At 38.1% G+C, this 17,891-nt stretch overlaps 2 protein-coding genes across 4 annotated transcripts in view; one reads left to right on the plus strand and one right to left on the minus strand.

Moving 5' to 3' along the window:
• The window catches only part of NBEA (neurobeachin), a gene marked incomplete at both ends in the record, with an annotated part of 593,662 nt that overhangs the window by 191,118 nt on the left and 384,653 nt on the right, over positions 1-17,891 (minus strand). For all 3 annotated transcript variants that reach the window (XM_084235096.1, XM_084235095.1, XM_084235094.1), the window contains one exon: positions 12,004-12,140. In XM_084235096.1, the coding sequence (XP_084091222.1) occupies positions 12,004-12,140 (137 nt within the window). The remainder of the gene's footprint in view (positions 1-12,003; positions 12,141-17,891) is intronic.
• On the plus strand, positions 8,371-9,450 carry MAB21L1 (mab-21 like 1; the record flags this gene model as incomplete). The annotated part of the gene is made up of 1 exon (XM_084234565.1): positions 8,371-9,450. The coding sequence occupies one exon, from the start codon at positions 8,371-8,373 to the stop codon at positions 9,448-9,450; it is 1,080 nt and encodes a 359-aa protein (XP_084090691.1).

Consider the following 17,891-nt stretch of genomic DNA (forward strand, 5'->3'; position numbering starts at 1 on the left):
TAGGTTTTACATTATTATGTAAACTAGTTTTCCACAAATAAAACTAATTTTTGTGTTAATGTAAAATCTATGCAAATACATGCAGTCATTTATCAGGAAAGCTGACAAGCATTCCATATTGGAGGGGGAAATGAAACTGCCTCAAGAATAGAGGCAATTAATTATTTCTGTATTTTTTCTTCTTCTGTCTTGAGGCACAAAAGTTATCCATCCAGTTAAAACAGCAAATGAAATAAAGAGGTTTTTTTTTTTTATTTAAACACATATGGCTTTTGCCTGCAATACTGATCACCACAAGGTCTACAGATGCCCGTGGCTAAATTGTACACTGGCAGATGCACACAGGGGAAAACTGTGCTAATGCAGCGTGGAGAGCAAAACAAATGAAGAACTGAATTTGCTAGTAAAAGAAAAAAAAAAAGGCAACAAAAACCAAAACACACAAAATAAAACAAAACCATTCACCCCCCTCTCCCCCGTAAGTTATGCAATGTGTTTATCAAACACAGGTTCAGATTGCAAAAAATGTAACCTTGATTCGTTGTAAGAAAGTACAAAGCAATTTTAATAAGTGAAGGTGTTTTTATGCACACACATGATATTATGTATGTGAATGAGCAATGTATTTTTATTGATATGGACAGAATAGCTAGTAATATTGAGACTTCTGAATGTGCGTTAAAAGCTATGACATTCAAAACTGCCATAGTGTATGTGACTGGATAAATACTATTGGAATTTCTAGTTATTATCATTTTAAAATCCATTTAGTTGCAATCTCTTACGGAATTACTGCAATCTGTAAGGGTTATTATGGAACAACCGTGTAGATTTGATATTTCATTTGGCAATAAGAATCTGTATTTAGTAGCTGTTTTCTTTTAGCAGGTTAACATAAAAAAATGTATGGAGGTCAATTCAATCTTTTACTACCTGAAACACCGGGTTTGTCTGTGTGTGGGGGTACACACCCGAGTGTGTGTGTCTCTGTGTGTGTGTGCACACAGCCTGTATGTACAGGCTGTTTAGCAAACCATAAGAAGAGTATACTTCCTAAAAATGGTTTCAGATTATTAAGAAAGCAATAACTTCTTTGTTAATAGGTCTGTAAGCATGCATAACATTAAAATTTCTATTGTAATTGCCAAATAAAAATATAAAGCAGAAGAAAACAGACCGTTTGTACTATCCAAGTAGTAAAAAGGCAAAATAAAGCATCATTATCAATGAAACTGTTTGCACTCCTTCCATCTAAGAATTTGGAATATGTATAACCATCTAAATTTAAATGACAATGTATGTTTATACAAAATTAGAGTTAGAAGTGTATGTTGTGAGGCTATGTACATATTAATTAATGTAACTCTACTAAACTCCTTAGCCATATATCCTACCACTTAAAGGGAGGACTAATTTACTCAAAGTCTAAAGTAAAACATAATTTGAATACTGAGAGGGATTTATTTCTGTAGTGAGATAAAGCTAATAACATTATAGATTTGCTTGAGATGTTGGTAACTTATATGAGGAACCTGTTTCTTAATTCAAATTTTGATGTGTAAATTGTAAACTATGTTAATAAATCTAACACATTATAACATAACAAATAATAGTTACTTTGAAAATAAATCTTTTAAGCACTAGCGCCACATACATTAAATTAAATAGATTTTACATAAAATAAAAATTGTAAACCTATTACAAAAGTTAGATGCATGATAAAATAATAAATTTTAAGGGAATAAAAAAACAGTGTATGGTGTAAAGCTTCTTTTGTCATACAACTAAAACATTCAGGAATCATAAAATTCATAAATTAAAAAAAGAAAATAAGAATATGAGGAGACATTTTCTGTGGCAGTGGAAATGTTCTAGCTCAGTGCCAGCTGTGATATGACTATGTATTTCCTAGAATTCACAGAATGGTAATTATTCTGGAAAAATCAGAATAGTACTGCATGCAAATTAAATATTAATAAACCTAGAAAACTAATAAAATAGATTTCACATAAAATTAAAATAAAGCTATACTTTTTACTTTATTGGGTTCACCAATATTTTATGTAATACTATAAGTTACAGACTATGTTCTTCATGCTTTTGATTTGATCTAGATAAATGAATAAACATGTAGATTAAAAAGTATTAACAACTTATTAGCACTTTCTTGCTATTTCTGACAAATCAGGTGGAAAAATGTTCTTACAAAAATAGTTCTTAATGATAAACTAAAATGTGCATTATTAGAAGCCTGAAAATAATCATACATAAGTGGCAATATTTAAGTGGTCTATTCTTCAGATGAGTTATAACCTCTATCTATATAAAGTTATAAAGGAAATTCCTATTTATAAACCAATTTTCTTCTTTTTCAAGGAAGCACTTATTTTATTGCATATCACACACATGATAAAAGGTAATAGTTTACATTTAAGGTAATTATTCTTTTAAACTATTACTCCAGATACTTGTCATTAAAAAAATAAATCCTAGTTTAGAGAAATTGCTTTGTTCATTAAAAAGTAAGTGCCAAAACTGCAAATTAGAAATAGGAAAGGTTATTTTAGACAGGTAGTCACTGGAAGTTGATTATCTACATACCATACTCTAGTCTCAAGGTCATGTGGAATGTTTTCAGTGGCTTTAATCACATACAGTATGGGACAGTAATGAGAGATATGCAGTAATGGACGACCTACTACAGATGAGCAGATTAACAAACACTAATCGCTTCTGATTCTATTGTCTTCTCTAAGCACAGTAAGACTCTAGTGCACCAAGAGTACTAAGGATGTAGTCATTTATGCAAATGCCTGTAAATCCATGTTACCTACGGGGTTAGGGATAGTTAATTTTCATATATTCATGTGGAAGAAAATCATGTCACCCTCTTATCCTGTCTATTTCTATAACATTCAAGTGAAAAATTCATGTAAAATCCAACAAAATTTAGATTTTATAGATTATAAAGATATCAATGACTTTCTGAAAGGTTTATGAGGAGCTAGAATATTGGGATCAATAATATTCAAAAAATTAGTGACTAACTACCCCAATAGCTTTAGATGTTTGGAAAGGGTTAGAGATCATAATTTATTCTGGACAGTAGATCTTTTGGTTGATTACCCCTACCCAAGTTTACACATGCAATTTAAAATATTCTCTAAGTCTGTGCACATATTCCAAAGAAATGAGAAAACAATTATCTACATAACCAAGGCTTTAATTTTTGTTTACTATTAAAAGGTTTTGGTCAGGGTTATCCAGAATTACCTCAAATCTGCAAATCATGCAGTGGTGATAATTCTTACTAAGTGACACTTCCAATTTCCGTCTTTTATCTCCAAGTTACTTTCCTTTCACATGTATTAAAATCAATATCAAGCTTACTGAGTAACACTATAGGAGAAAAAAAGTACTCCCCACTACTAATGTAAGAGTTAAGAAAATAAGTTTCAAAAATTCACATATTTATGAGGATGCTCTGGTAGATGAAATAAGAGTCTAAATTGTGCAGTGACCATGATCCTCTGTTTTACTTTGTCATAAACCTGATATTAAGTATGAAACGAGTAAGAAAATATTGAAACTTAAGCAAAATAGTTTCAAGTATCCTTATACAAGGCATCCAACAGGAAGAAAGGTATCGATGCTATCAAATTAGATTACGGGAAAAATTCCCTCTATTTTACTTTATTTAATGTGGCACATAAAGAAAATCCAGCACAAATATCTGTCTTTAATTTCTCTAGTGTAAAAAAGAAATATATTGTGTCTGGCAGAATGAAGCAGATGAAATAGCCTAGGTGAATTTTAAAAATGGGGGTGGAGGGAGAAATCAGATGCATACAATGAGCCTTCAAAGCCACTCCAGCAGTAGGGATAAATAATTTAATAAACTCAACTTCATATTCTTTCTATCTCCCCAGTGTAATAAACACATATTAAAAAAAAATCTCTAAATTCATGAATACTTGTGAATAGCAGGCAGCAGATAATGAAAAAACACAAAACAATATATATTTGCGCATTTAACATGTGTGTGCTTATCCTCTAACAGATACATTTCACCAGACGAAAGATCACAATTGCTTAAATTTATGAACAATGTAACTCAAATTTAAATTAGTTTTTTTAAAAACAGTCTTATATTCCTATATTTCTCAACATTACAGGTTTTTTTAAAAACCTAATAAGGTACTATTTACCCATTACTTTGTGTTTTCCACATATGTAGGTTTTAAGAAGGGACAATAAATTACCTAGGAAATAATATTTCATGAACAATGATTTACACCATTATTTTGAATGCTATTAAGTATTAAGGATCACAATACTGAATTATTTTATATTCACTAATAATGCTAAAATTCATCTTGTGACATTTTTGGTATCTTTCCCCAAATTTGATACATTTAAAATCAAAGTTGCCTAAAAAACTAAGTAACAGAATCAAAAAGAGTCAAGTCCAAGCTAGACCTTAAAACCCCAAATACCATTCCAATGTATCTCAAACTATCATTAAATCAGGAGATCCTTGTGTGAGATTCCCCCCCCCCTTCCATTAGGTCAGTTTTCTTCAACTATCATTCTATTATTAGCTCTCGTCAAAGATGCCTGAGCAGTATACCACTGTAAACAAGTAAGCAGTTATATTCTGAAGCAAGGTACACACATAAGCTTTTTTCCTAGTACTAATTGCTAAGATGATACTTACAGTAAAAAACATGTAAGTAAAACTGGGTTTCCGTACATTCATTTTATAAACTTTTCACATAAGTAAATAAGTTCATTTTACAACATTTTTTGTTGTTACAAAATCAGTTACAAAATCAGTTGAAATAACTAGTTCCATAGGCCAAGAGATACTTTGAAAAAAATTTTCTGTAAAATAGTTAATGTTATTCCCACCAAACCAAACCACTCTAACTCCAAAGCCTAAATTAAAATCGACTGAATCACACAAAACAGAAATATAGAAGAGTTTAATATATATTATACATTATATAATATTATATATATATATATTCTGAACTCTTCTCCATCGGTCATTTCAATAATAAAAAAAAAAAGTGTGTGTAGGCTAGGGAACACCACGGAATAGTTTAATTTTCTCTTCAACAATGAGAGGTGTCTAAGATCACTCAGCTACACAAGGCAATTCATTTCACGTGTTCAGTGTAATAGAAAATCACTGTGTTGCAGCAACAAGCAGTACTTGCACTAGAGTATTATTCTAGGGGCGCCCAGTTCACCCTCCGTGATAACAGCGGGGCGGTGAATCTATGTTATGCAAATCACTGTCAACTCCCTGAGCGAAGGGTGCTGAAGAAAGCAGCTCAGAAAACAGTCCTGGTTTCCCCGAAACCGAATGACTTCACTTCCCTTGAACACTCAGGGACTAACGAGTTTTTCAGTCCTTTTCTCACCATCCATTTTTCTTCTTCAAAGTGCAAATCGTTAGTGAAAAGGGCCCAGTTACACCAATTAGTTTGCACAAAGTGCTTCGGTGTTTAGCGTCGCTTTAACCCAATTAAGCCGCACAGTGAGCCCGAAGATGCGCCACCTGCGCGCCTGGCTCCGGCGAGGCCCGACCGGCGCCCCCAACGCATCCTTCCCGCCGCACCCACCCGGCGGCCGCGTCGGGTCCCTCGAAACGCCCCCGGACGTCCACGCTCCTGGCTGCTTCGCTGCCTCGCCCCGCCGGGGTATCTGCAGGTGGCCCAAGAAGTCCAGGGACGAGGTGTTGGCGGAGCAAGTCTGGCCTGAACCCCAAAGAGGGGCGCGGGGCGCGGGGCGGGCGGCTGCAGCGGGAAAGCTCCGGGCTCGGCCGCCACCGCACGAGGGCCGGGGCGGCCGCCAGGGCTGGGGGTGTGGGCAGAGATCCCGGCCGGGAGCAGACCTGGGGAAACCCCGGATGCAGATAAAGGTTTAAAAATAACCCGCTCGCAGGAAAATCGCCTGTGGGGCGGTGAGCAGGGCGGTGAGAAGGATGGCCCCGGGAGCGCAGCTTCGGGAGAGGGACCCAGCGGGTAACCCTTGGGGACCGAAGCTGAGGTGGGCCAGGGGTGGCTTCCCCGGGAGGCTGCAGCACCACACCTCAGCCTTCGCAGGGCGGTTCTCCGGATCTGATTTCCCTCCCCTTCCTTCCACTGCCAAAAGGTAGCAGAGCGTTCACCCACAGCGCCCGCAAAATGGGGAGGAGGGGCGGGTCCGGTGTTCCCCATCCCTTCTCCCAAGGTAATGGGAGTACTTGGGGACTGGAGTAGATGGATGCCGTGGAACCCTAAATCTAACGTACTATTAATATATTTTTAAGCTAAATCAGAATCCATCGATCTTGGATAGCGAGAAAGTAAATAATAGGTGGCTTTGTGATGCTGTACCCGGGCAAAACACATATCAAAAACTTAAGTACAAAGTGTTAAGTTCTGAACAAGAACCCTTTAAAAGTGGCTTTGGGAAAAAAAAAAAAAAAAAAAAAAAGGTCTACAAGCCAGTTGCTAGAAACTATCGTTTTTTGTTTTTGTTTTTGTTTTTTTGCCAGAAATATTCTCAATTGAAATTAAAGACACGCAAAGTAAAAATCTGCCCAGGTTTTAAAACAACCTCATAACCCTAAGCAGTATTTCTTTCGTTTCCTATACATTAAAGATACAATTGGTACCACCAGAAAAAAAAAAAAATCGACACAAGTCCATTTCCCCCAGTTGTTTTAAGGTTCCAACATTTAGAAATGTTGATTTCCCTAAAGAATCTCCAAAATTATATTTAAATTAAAAAACCTGGATGACTGTAAATTGATTTTCCTTTAAAATCTTAACTATTTCCTTTTAATCAAATCACATGAAATAGCATAAAATTAGAAGTCTACTGTCAGCTCACCACTAAGAACACTTAAAGAGAGGAGATAGAGCCTTAATTATATATTTGTAAACAAGTCAGAAACTCAAAATGTCAACCTTTTTAGGACAGTTTTATGCCAGTAGGTCTCATCACTGTAATCTCTCCTGAATTTCATGTATTAAAATACCTAGTTCACCCTGGATGCATTAAAATAATCTCTCCATCACAGAAAATTCATTTTCAAATATTTCCACCACTGCACACAAAACTTAGTGTCCTGCTTATACTGCTGGGCAATCCACTAGGCACAAGGAGGACCGCAGATGGTGGTGTGTGGAGGGGGGGGGATTCTAATATTTTTTTAAAAAACATCCCAACAGAAGGCATTCACAATAATTTTCAGATTCCTTTCAACAATGGCAAATGAGGATAAGGCGGAAGCAAAGCACTGCACAGTGTTCAGAGAAATGATTCTGACATAGAGGAACATCCAGAAAATTACACAGGTATTGGTCCAGCTAATGCCAACTCGCAAATACAAGGAAGAGGGAACTTTTAACCAGCATTTAAAAGGACCTGGAGGATTAAGAGACATTAATTATCTTACTCTAAGTGCAAGTTAGTGACTTTTGTTTTACAAAAACCCTATCTAGTTTGCTAATTGATGGATGACCATTAATACACCTGTATTTGCATTTCCCCAGTAAAAAGACAAGCAGGGTTTTCAGCACAGAAGAAAAAACCACTTTGCCAAGTCTCTTCGAAATGTCAATATGCTTCAAGTAATACCAAAGCTGAGAGATTCCTCTTGATTTCCAAAACTGTCTAGGTGGCCTGGGTGATTTTCTGCCGCCAGCAGCCTCCTACCTTTAGTTTGTGTGCCTCTATCCGTAAGGGGGGATTAATTAGCCGGATTGGAGCTCAAGGAGGCTGTTGTGACGAGCCCGGTGGCGATTGGCCGCCAGCCTGCCAGGCCCTGCCTTTATAATTTCCACACGAGTGCATCTGGGCTCTCAGACAAACCAACAGCAGCTTCTTCTGACATATACACACGCACCCTCACCCCCAACACACACACACTCTGCACACTTTTTCCTCCATCCGATTAACAGTCCTGCACACACAATGATTACGGGAAAGCGTAAATAAACACGGAAAGGGTTGATTATTTTGACTACTGGAAGAGCTTTGCTGGGGCTCAGCACAACTTTTGTTTTTATTACTGAGAAGGTAATCTCCCTAAGCGTTTCTCTCACACCAGGATTCTTTAAAAGAAGAAGCGAGACCGAGAGAGGGGGGAGAACAGTCTTTCACTTTAAGACCGGCTGGGCTCAAAGATAAAAGGAAGGGGGAAGCAGCAGCTAGGAATTCACTGCTGCAGCACATCGGAAAGACGTTTTTTGATACATTTCTTGAGCGCAGCGGCCCGTTTCTCCACCGAAGTTGGCGCCAGCTCTAGCAGCCGCATTGGATCCCACAGCTTACTGCGAGACTCCGGTGTACAATCCGGATCTCTGCCCCAACATGATCGCGGCCCAGGCCAAGCTGGTCTACCATCTGAATAAATACTACAATGAGAAATGCCAAGCCAGGAAAGCTGCCATTGCCAAAACTATCCGGGAAGTCTGCAAAGTTGTTTCCGACGTACTTAAGGAAGTGGAAGTCCAGGAGCCCCGGTTCATCAGCTCTCTCAACGAGATGGACAATCGCTACGAGGGCCTCGAGGTCATCTCCCCCACCGAGTTTGAAGTGGTGCTTTACCTTAACCAAATGGGGGTGTTCAACTTTGTGGACGACGGCTCCCTGCCCGGCTGCGCGGTGCTGAAACTGAGCGACGGGCGCAAGAGGAGCATGTCCCTCTGGGTGGAATTCATTACCGCCTCCGGCTACCTCTCGGCGCGCAAAATCCGGTCCAGGTTTCAGACACTGGTGGCTCAAGCGGTAGACAAATGTAGCTACAGGGATGTGGTAAAGATGGTGGCAGACACCAGCGAAGTGAAACTGAGAATCCGAGATAGGTACGTGGTGCAGATCACCCCGGCTTTTAAATGCACCGGGATCTGGCCGAGGAGTGCTGCCCACTGGCCACTTCCCCACATCCCCTGGCCGGGACCCAACCGGGTGGCGGAGGTCAAAGCCGAAGGGTTCAATCTCTTGTCCAAGGAGTGCCACTCCCTGGCCGGCAAGCAGAGCTCGGCCGAGAGCGACGCCTGGGTGCTGCAGTTTGCGGAAGCAGAGAACAGACTGCAGATGGGGGGCTGCAGAAAGAAATGCCTCTCCATCCTTAAAACGTTACGGGATCGTCACCTGGAATTGCCCGGGCAGCCCCTGAACAATTACCACATGAAGACTTTGGTTTCCTACGAGTGTGAAAAGCATCCCCGGGAGTCGGACTGGGACGAGTCTTGCCTGGGTGATCGGCTTAACGGGATTTTGCTGCAACTTATCTCTTGCCTGCAATGCCGGCGTTGTCCTCACTACTTCCTACCGAACTTAGATCTGTTTCAAGGCAAACCTCACTCGGCTCTGGAGAACGCTGCCAAACAAACGTGGCGCCTGGCAAGAGAGATCCTAACCAACCCGAAAAGTTTGGAAAAACTTTAGAGGACAATTCAATTTAGACCGAAATGTGATTACTCTTTTCAAAATTCTAATTACGTGTAAACTTCCTGTTCGATTCCTATCTAATATTCCATTTGACAGTGCAAACAATCTCCTCCTTAAAAAGGAAGAGTAATACAATGTTTAGGCATCATCTCACTCACCCCTTCAAGGGGAGGAAAAGACGTAGTTGAAGCAGATGGAAGAAAACCCAAACCACAAGTATTAGAAGACTTCTTTACAAAGGATTTGATCTCGCCCTTGAAAAGTACACAGTAACACCCGGAAAACAACCTGGCTGTAATGCAAGACCACAATGAACACTCTGCCTAACTATCAAAGGATTATAGCAATCCTGGTGATTTAGGTGCATCTGTCTGTGAGTAAACACGATTTGGATATGCCATCTGAAGGAAAGTGTAATGTATATTTTGATTTGTAACAAATATTGTGATCTCACTTTGTCTTTGAAAGTGTGAATGTTGGTGTTTTGTGATTTGGTGAACAGAAGTTAAATTGCCATTTTGGATACTTCCAGACATTTTCCACTAACAAAGATACCATTTAAAGGTAGATTTACTTCCTGGTACTTTCATTGGTCCTTGAAAGTGTCTGAACTTTTTAAAAGTTTACATTTTGTTTCAAATATATTGCTTGTTCTATTTCTAACATTCCATAAATATACTTGAAATGTTATTTAAATATATTCAAAGAAATTTGAATTCAGCTTATATAATAACGCTTGAATATCTGAATTATATATTTGAAAAAATGCACTTGAAATACACTGGATAATTACTTTTGTGATTTAGATTTAAATTTCTGTTGCTGGTTTTTATTTAATTAGAAGCTAATAAATGAGTAAAATAAAAGTTGTCGTGTCTTATTTTAAATTGCCTTTCTGCCAAAAGTTGTAATGTTTTATCTTGAAAATTAAACCAACTTGAATATTTTAAACATTTTGAGAGACATGTTAATGCAATCATTAAAAATAAAACCTTAAAATATTCGAGAGATGCTGTTTTAGTACAGAAGTATAGAAGATAGTGATCGACTCAGCTTCTAACTTACTTATGAGACTATTCTTTTAAACAACAGACATAAACTAATTCTACCCTTGAAAGTGCGTTCTCTGGGTTAGTATTTCTGTAGCATTTTTGATAACAGAAGAAAAAGATACACGAAGAGAGTAAATATTTCTGAGTTAAAAATCAGACTAACTCATAGAAAATGAACTTAACGAAGTCATGATGAAACTCTCAAAATTTGTATATGAAAATTACCCATGCCAATGAAATAAATGAAAAATAAACTCTACCCTATTTATGTCAAACCTTATTTTATATAGTAAGGGATGCATTAGCCGAATAAATTAATCAGGAATCCAAAATTCTTTCTTACTTCATGGGGGAAGCTAACGATAAAAGCACAAAGACAAATTTTAAATTATTTAAAATTAAATATACTATCTTCAAACTCATTTTTAAAATTCAGGTTTTTTGGAGTTCAAAATGAAAAGAAGCCCTATGACTATCCTTCAGAGGATTTTAATAGTCAACAAGTGCTGTAAGGCTTATCACCTTTGGGCCTTAAGGTAGTTAATCCAGGTGTAGGTGAATTTTAGAATTTCAATTGCTATAGTGTTTTATAATGCCTTATTTCTATATATAAATAATAAAGCTCTGCATATGGATTCATTTTTTTCCCTTGACTATAATAATTGCTTCTGAAAAATACTTTAAAGGAAAGTCTTTACAAAATGATGCTTGAATATCCAGCATGACACTTGTGTTCTTGAATTTAAACATTTACAAATTACATAGCAACATAAAAGTTAAAACAGCAATGAAATTGATTTCAGAATAAAGTGCAGAGGTGTACAGATAACCTAATACTCAGATTTTAAAACCTACATGACAAATACAAATATTTATGCAATTCACATGTTCCAGGATATGTGTTTCTTGGTGTTAAGCCCACAGAAGAATACAACCTTCAAATACTTGACTGTTTGTATACACATTTTAAATCAAAGCTTCTCAGAGAATCAGTTTCTTTCTTTCTTTAAATTCATATATAAACCCACTCTTATTTCAGTAGATGAAAAATGGATGTAATAATGGAGATGCATTTTTATCTAAACCCCCCCCCCCCGTTTTTCTTATAACCTTTCAATGAATAATAATTCACACTTTTGGAAATTAAAAGTGATCCTAATAAGAAATTTCATAAGATCCTTCCTAGTCTTTCCAGACAGCCTGAGATGCTGCACCCCAGGGACTTGGGAGCAATTGGCTTAACTACCAAATCTGCCCAAGTGCACACAAAGGCACTCACAGAGACTGTTAAAATGTGCATGCTCTGGTAATATAGGACTTAAAATCGCTAATATATTCTTCAATCCCATAAAATAGAGGATGTGTTATTTCACTCATTTTCTATGAGAAAGAAGGGCTTGTATTCCCCTCCCCCACTGTCATTTAAAACCAAGCAAAAATGAAAACCTTTTCCTCCCACAAAGCCACCAGTGCTGTACCCAAGATCACTTTAACTCACTTTCGTGTCGATCTTCTTGAAGGCAGGATCATCCTCATCTACCTCGAAGTAGATCTCTGTGGTGGTGATGGAGAGAGTCCCTTTGGCCACCACAACTGGAGCAATGAGCTGGGCAGGAGTGCTGAGAACCACTGGTCCTGAAAGACAAGGGCACTGGGCTTCAGGTTGGAACCCCCGTGACCCCCTCGCTCCCTCCCAGAAGGGCACCAAGGCATTTCATTTTTAAAAGATGCATTAAAAAATGGTACCTGTATTATTCCGCAAGGCTACTTTCAGGTGAGATAAGGCCTGCTTAGCTTTACCACACTGCCTTATAATGAGACCACAGATAAAAATTCTGTAAAAATCCCAGAGGTCAGGATGCCTAATAAGTGACCCTCAGAGAGTGCGTTTGCAACCTCCGCTTAGAAATTCTACATGGTTCGCGGGGCACTGCCATTAACCAATTTAAAAGTGCGGAACCGACTATTAAAGGGCGGATTCTCCACTGAGCACCAGCGACTTTTCCAGAGACCCTAGGCAGTCAGCACTGCCCCCAAAGACCAGTCCTCACGCAAAGCCGTTCCACTCGGCATCAAGGACCCCCAAGGATGGGCAGGAGGAGGTGAAAGAACACAGGAGCTACATAGAGGAATCCCCCTGCACCAACGCGTTTGTACCTCGCAGCTGAATTACTATCGGCGTCCTAAAGCTCGCCACACACACAAACACGCGCACACGCGGACATTACTTTCCTTATGCAGAAAAGAAGGAAAATTGTAGTAGTGCTTTTCTCACCGAGAACTAGTCAAACTGGTGAAATTTTAAGACGCTTGAAACAAAAACGATTCTCAGACAAGTGCCCGAAAAGTGCTGTTTCCCAACTTCAGAAACGAGAGCAACTAAGCTTCGGCGAAAGATTTTTTAGAAAGTGTGACTAGTCGGTTGTTGAGGTGCTGATTTCGAATTCTCTCAATCTGGGTTAAGGTTGAAAACTACGAATTTCACGTATTAGAATTTTAATTAAAAGTGATTACTTTAATTGCCCCTTTAAGATTCCTCGAAGGGCAGGCATGCTTTGCTCTTCAGGACTGAAAATACTGGTGTGGAAATCAGAACTAACTCATCCATTTTCCTGTAACAAGGGAGCATTCTAACCCCTTTCATCCCACTCCGCAAATGCTTCAACTCAGAAGAGTCACAGCTACAGCAGGAGAAAGGCAATAAAAAGGTGGTTGTCCTGTGGCCGCTCAGGCCCGGGACACTCCGCGGCGGCTGCGGGAAACGGCCGCGCTCGCGCCGCCACGGCCACGGCCACGGCCACGGCCACGGCGAGCAGGCGCGGTCCGCTCGGGCGCCGGGGCCGGGGCGAAGTGCGCTTCCCGCGAGCAGCGCACCCCGCATCCGCGACCGTCCTGCACAATGCGCGGCCGTTCCAGCCGCGGGAGGAACAGCGAGGAGTCGACCTGCTCCGGTACTAAAGGGGGTAGATATTGCAGCCAACTGAGTGTCAGCGTCACTCTTCAGCCCCTGATCATAGCCGCCGGGGTCAGACTAACGCCAAGCCCCTACTTTTATTTCAGCGCTTTCAATCCCCCAAGAGCCCGCCCTGGGGGGCCCAACCCCGGGGCGCGCGGACTCTACGGCCTAGGGCTCAGGCGGGCAGTTTCCGCGCGGAGCAGAGCCGAATCGGGGTCTACCTCGACTCCATAAGGTTTTTCTTTCCAAAGGGCGAGGCGGTCGATCTGAAGCGCCACTTTAAAGGCTCATCAATCTTAATCTAGGTTGCTCAAGTAATTATGCCCGAATCTCTTGTACGATTACAAGTGGATTTGGGTTTCTATTCCCCAGGCCCTCCTTTGTGTTTATTGGAGGGTCTGTGCGCGCGCTTGGAGGCGCCTCCTGCCTCCCGCGCCCACCTCGGAATCCCCCAGCGCTCGGGCCGGTTCGAACCGTGCCCTTAACCCTTAAGCAACCAGGACTCTCTTTTGGTTGCCTCTTCATATTTGCCTTCTGGGAAAACCCTTTAGGTTGGGCGAGGTAAGAAGGAAAGTGACTTAATTCACATCGGAAACAAAGTGTTCTTATAAATCGGTGGGCCTTGCTAAAATCTCAGAAAAGTCGTCATTCTACGAGGTAGCTAGATTTCTTGTTCAGTAGAGGTTTCTAGCATTTGGAGAGGAAGAACAGTCAAAGGCATTAAAAATGGCGAACTGTTTTTCTTAAAAATAATTAAACATTTAAACAATTATGCTGGAAAAATTTTTACAAATCACGAAACATCAATACCAGACATACTGATTGAGAGCTAGCAGAAATTTTATGTACACATTTCTGTGAACTTTTAACGGAGAACGCATTTTCTCTACTTGGTTCTCTTCATTTTTGATAGGAAAATGTGCTTCCTTTTCATTTTCATCCAATCTCATTCTGTTGAGTTGAGATTTTCAGGGGGTTTCCAAAAGGACTTAGAAGTGGTGCTTCTTTATGAAAGACACATCATGAAATATTCAGCTTTAATAGTGTGTCATTTTTACACTTGTCCTTTGGAAATCTCCAATTACAACTTCCAATTCCATAGCATGTTTAAAGAGCACTGAATCTTTTTGTTGTAGCCTTCAGGGAGCAAACCAGCCACAGAGAGAAAACAGAGTTAATCCACTACAGCAATAGAGAGAAGGGATTATGTTTTAATCCCCTTTGGGGGAGCCTCTGGATTTTAGGGATCTGAAATTAAAATGTTTACATAAAGCACAATCACAAACCAACAGATCTTCAGATCCCTTTACAATAAAAAGTTTAAGAAGGGCAGCATTTCTTTGGATGCCAGAGAGATAGTGTCCTAGAAGTGTTCTGCAAGATAACTGGTTACAAATTTAACCTCCTCATTTTGGGGTGGTACATCGGGCATGAATGTAGATATAGAAATCCTAATCACTATTATAGCAATATAAAGATAAATTATAATGTCCTCAGCATGCACACAAGTGATGAATATTAAAGAATCCTTTAACAAATAGATGGGATAAAACCTCCTCCTATTGTACTGTATTAAAATACGGAATACAATAGTTTAAAATTCTGAGGAAGTGAAAGGAAAAATGTTATTTATGATTTAGAATCAATGGAATAAGTTTTAAAATATTAATCGACTTACTAATTTTGAAAGAATTATTACTTGTCATTAGCTTAAATGCTAATATAAAATTTGAACTACAACAAAGGTCACACAAACATAATGAAAAGAATTTTTAAAAGAATGAACTTCTCTGTGAGCCACAGGATCTTTAATCTATTGATATGGTAAAACTAACATAGAAAATATATGTTTTATATTTTAAAAGGGAACTATTCATCAACTATATTTTAAAGAAGAATGTTAAAAAAATATTTGTGGTTTTGGATGATTCTGCTGAAAACAAAATCCAAGCCTAGAATTCTTAATAATAATACAACACTTTTAACATGACTTTACAGTTTATGAAGTTATTTTACATTTTTACTTAACTACTAGTTCAATATTTACAATTTTGGGGTTATGGATAAGTCAATATCCTCCTGTCAAAGACCAACAGAAGCACATCTACCTTTGAAAACATTGGGTTTACTACTTACTGCAATGAGGGAGATATGAGAGCAATTGCTCCATGTTGGAACAATTTACTAAAAGGGTACCAAAAAGAATTTATTATAGGATCTGGGTTTTGGTTAAGTGATGTGGGGAAGGGTTCAAGGAAGCATAGCTTTGCTTTGAATTGGACTCTATCAAGGGAAATTCTGCGATTTGATGTCTTAATAAATCTCATCTAGAGAGAAAGAAAACTAGATCTAGGTTAAATAAATCTTATATAGAGAGAGAAGGGCTTGCAAAAATGTGGCACTCACTCATTAGCCAGGAGAGGGGGATGTTTAGTATTAAGGTGTTAAGCAGTGATCTTGTGTTTGTGCTTAGATAAAATTATAAAGTTGCTTTTTGCCTCAGTCATCATGTGACCTTATCTGAGGTTACAACCTCTCTGTGAAGTTGTTTATGTCCAGCAGAACACCATGGCCAAACTATGAGCTCTAGGCCAGCTCCCAACAATAACGAGGCCTCCTTTCAAGGGTCAGGCCAATTTCTGGAGGTTACCGCTGCTTTTCTTTCAGTCATATAGGGGTTAAATATTTTTTATAGTGGTCATTAGCATTCTAGTCATTAAAGGGTAATTATTACAATTATATTTTCAAACAATGCTAAGCTTTACAAGTTTCAATATCAAGTACAACAAAGAAAATAATACAGGAACAAGGAGGTGAAGTTTAATGAAATTGGCATTGTTTCAATTACTTGAAGACTTTAATTTTCTTTCTTTTTCCTTATTTTATTGAAGTAACATTTCATTATAACGTTATACAAATTTCAGGTGATCTTCATTGAGGAACAACATGCGTACACATTAAGCTCACCTCTGGAAGTATGACTTCACCTGTTGTCTGTCTTTACCCACCCAGCTTCTGTCCCTCTTCTGACCATGAATTGGTCTTACAGTCCAAAAGTTTATATTGTTTTCATCAATTCATCTGCTGACTCTTTATGTACCACATCTGAGTGAAACTGTATAGTGTTTGTCTTTCTGTTTACTTATTTCTCTAAGTACAATTCCCTTTAGATCCATTCATGTTATTGCAAATGGCAAGATTTTTTTTTTTATAAATAGCTGAATAGTATTCCATTTGTATATATACCACATCCTTTTTATGCAGTCATCCGTCAGTGGGCACAAGCTGTTGTTACTGTTTATTGACTAATGTAAATAATGCTGCTAAGACCAAAGGGGTGTATATATCTCTTCAAATTAGTGTTTTTGCATTTTGGGGGAGTAAATACCCAGAGGTAGGATAATTGGATTGTATGGAATTTCTATTTTAAATTTAAAGGAATTTGCTTTTTGATGTGTTTTGGATAATAGCCATTCTCACTGGTGTGAGGTGGTATCTAGTTGTTTTGATTTCTATTTCCCTGGAAATGAGAGATGATAAACATCTTTTTATGTGCTTGTTGATCAACTGATAAAAATTATATTCAATATATATGAAATTACAGTATGCTTTAGGATTATTTGAATATTATCTAAACTCACTCTAATATTAATAAAAAATAGCTATATGGATTTTCTCTAACCTCAATTGCTTTGAGAGCATACATTCAGTTTGCAGTTGAAACATGAAAATACCATTATTTTGGAATAAACATTGACTAATTTTTGTAAAATTGTTAAACTTAACATCCTGAAATTATTTCACAGAAATAAAACTAATCTGAAATCCTTTACGTTTAGTGCAAAAGGATACCAGTCCAAAAAAAAATTAAGACAAAAATAGAATAAGAAAGTAAATTTTACAATTATTTCTATAATGTGATGTAATTTATAGCATAAAAATTCACAGGCTGAACCTATCTAAAATATCGATTACTGTCTTGTATTTAAATTAATTTTAAGTATAACATTATGAATTTAAAGGAAAAATTCGCTTGGAATTAAAAGAAAAATTATGCTTTAATCTCAAAACAAATCACTAAAAAATATGAGAAAGTTGGAACTTGTGTTTGGAATCTTTGTGAAGCTTTGAAAAAAAGCTTCAAGAAAATGGAGTCATCTGTGTATGAACCAGCGGGAAGATGTAAGTTAGGGGGAAATGCTTCAGTTCTTAATTGCTATTATATTATCAAGGATAATTCCCTGGATTTCAGGCACTTGAAATGTCTCGAGGAAAAAGAAAGTATAATGATGAAATCTCTAGACAGTGACTCTTTATACAAAAAGAATATTGATAGTGGCCCATCCATTTTCATTAATAAGTGATATTATCAAAATATGATCCTCTGAGCATTTAAAAAAAAAACTTTTATTGCGTGGACATAGTCACAG

The sequence above is a fragment of the Talpa europaea genome (genome assembly GCF_964194135.1).
Source record: "Talpa europaea genome assembly, chromosome: 6".
Taxonomy (NCBI): Eukaryota; Metazoa; Chordata; class Mammalia; order Eulipotyphla; family Talpidae; genus Talpa; species Talpa europaea.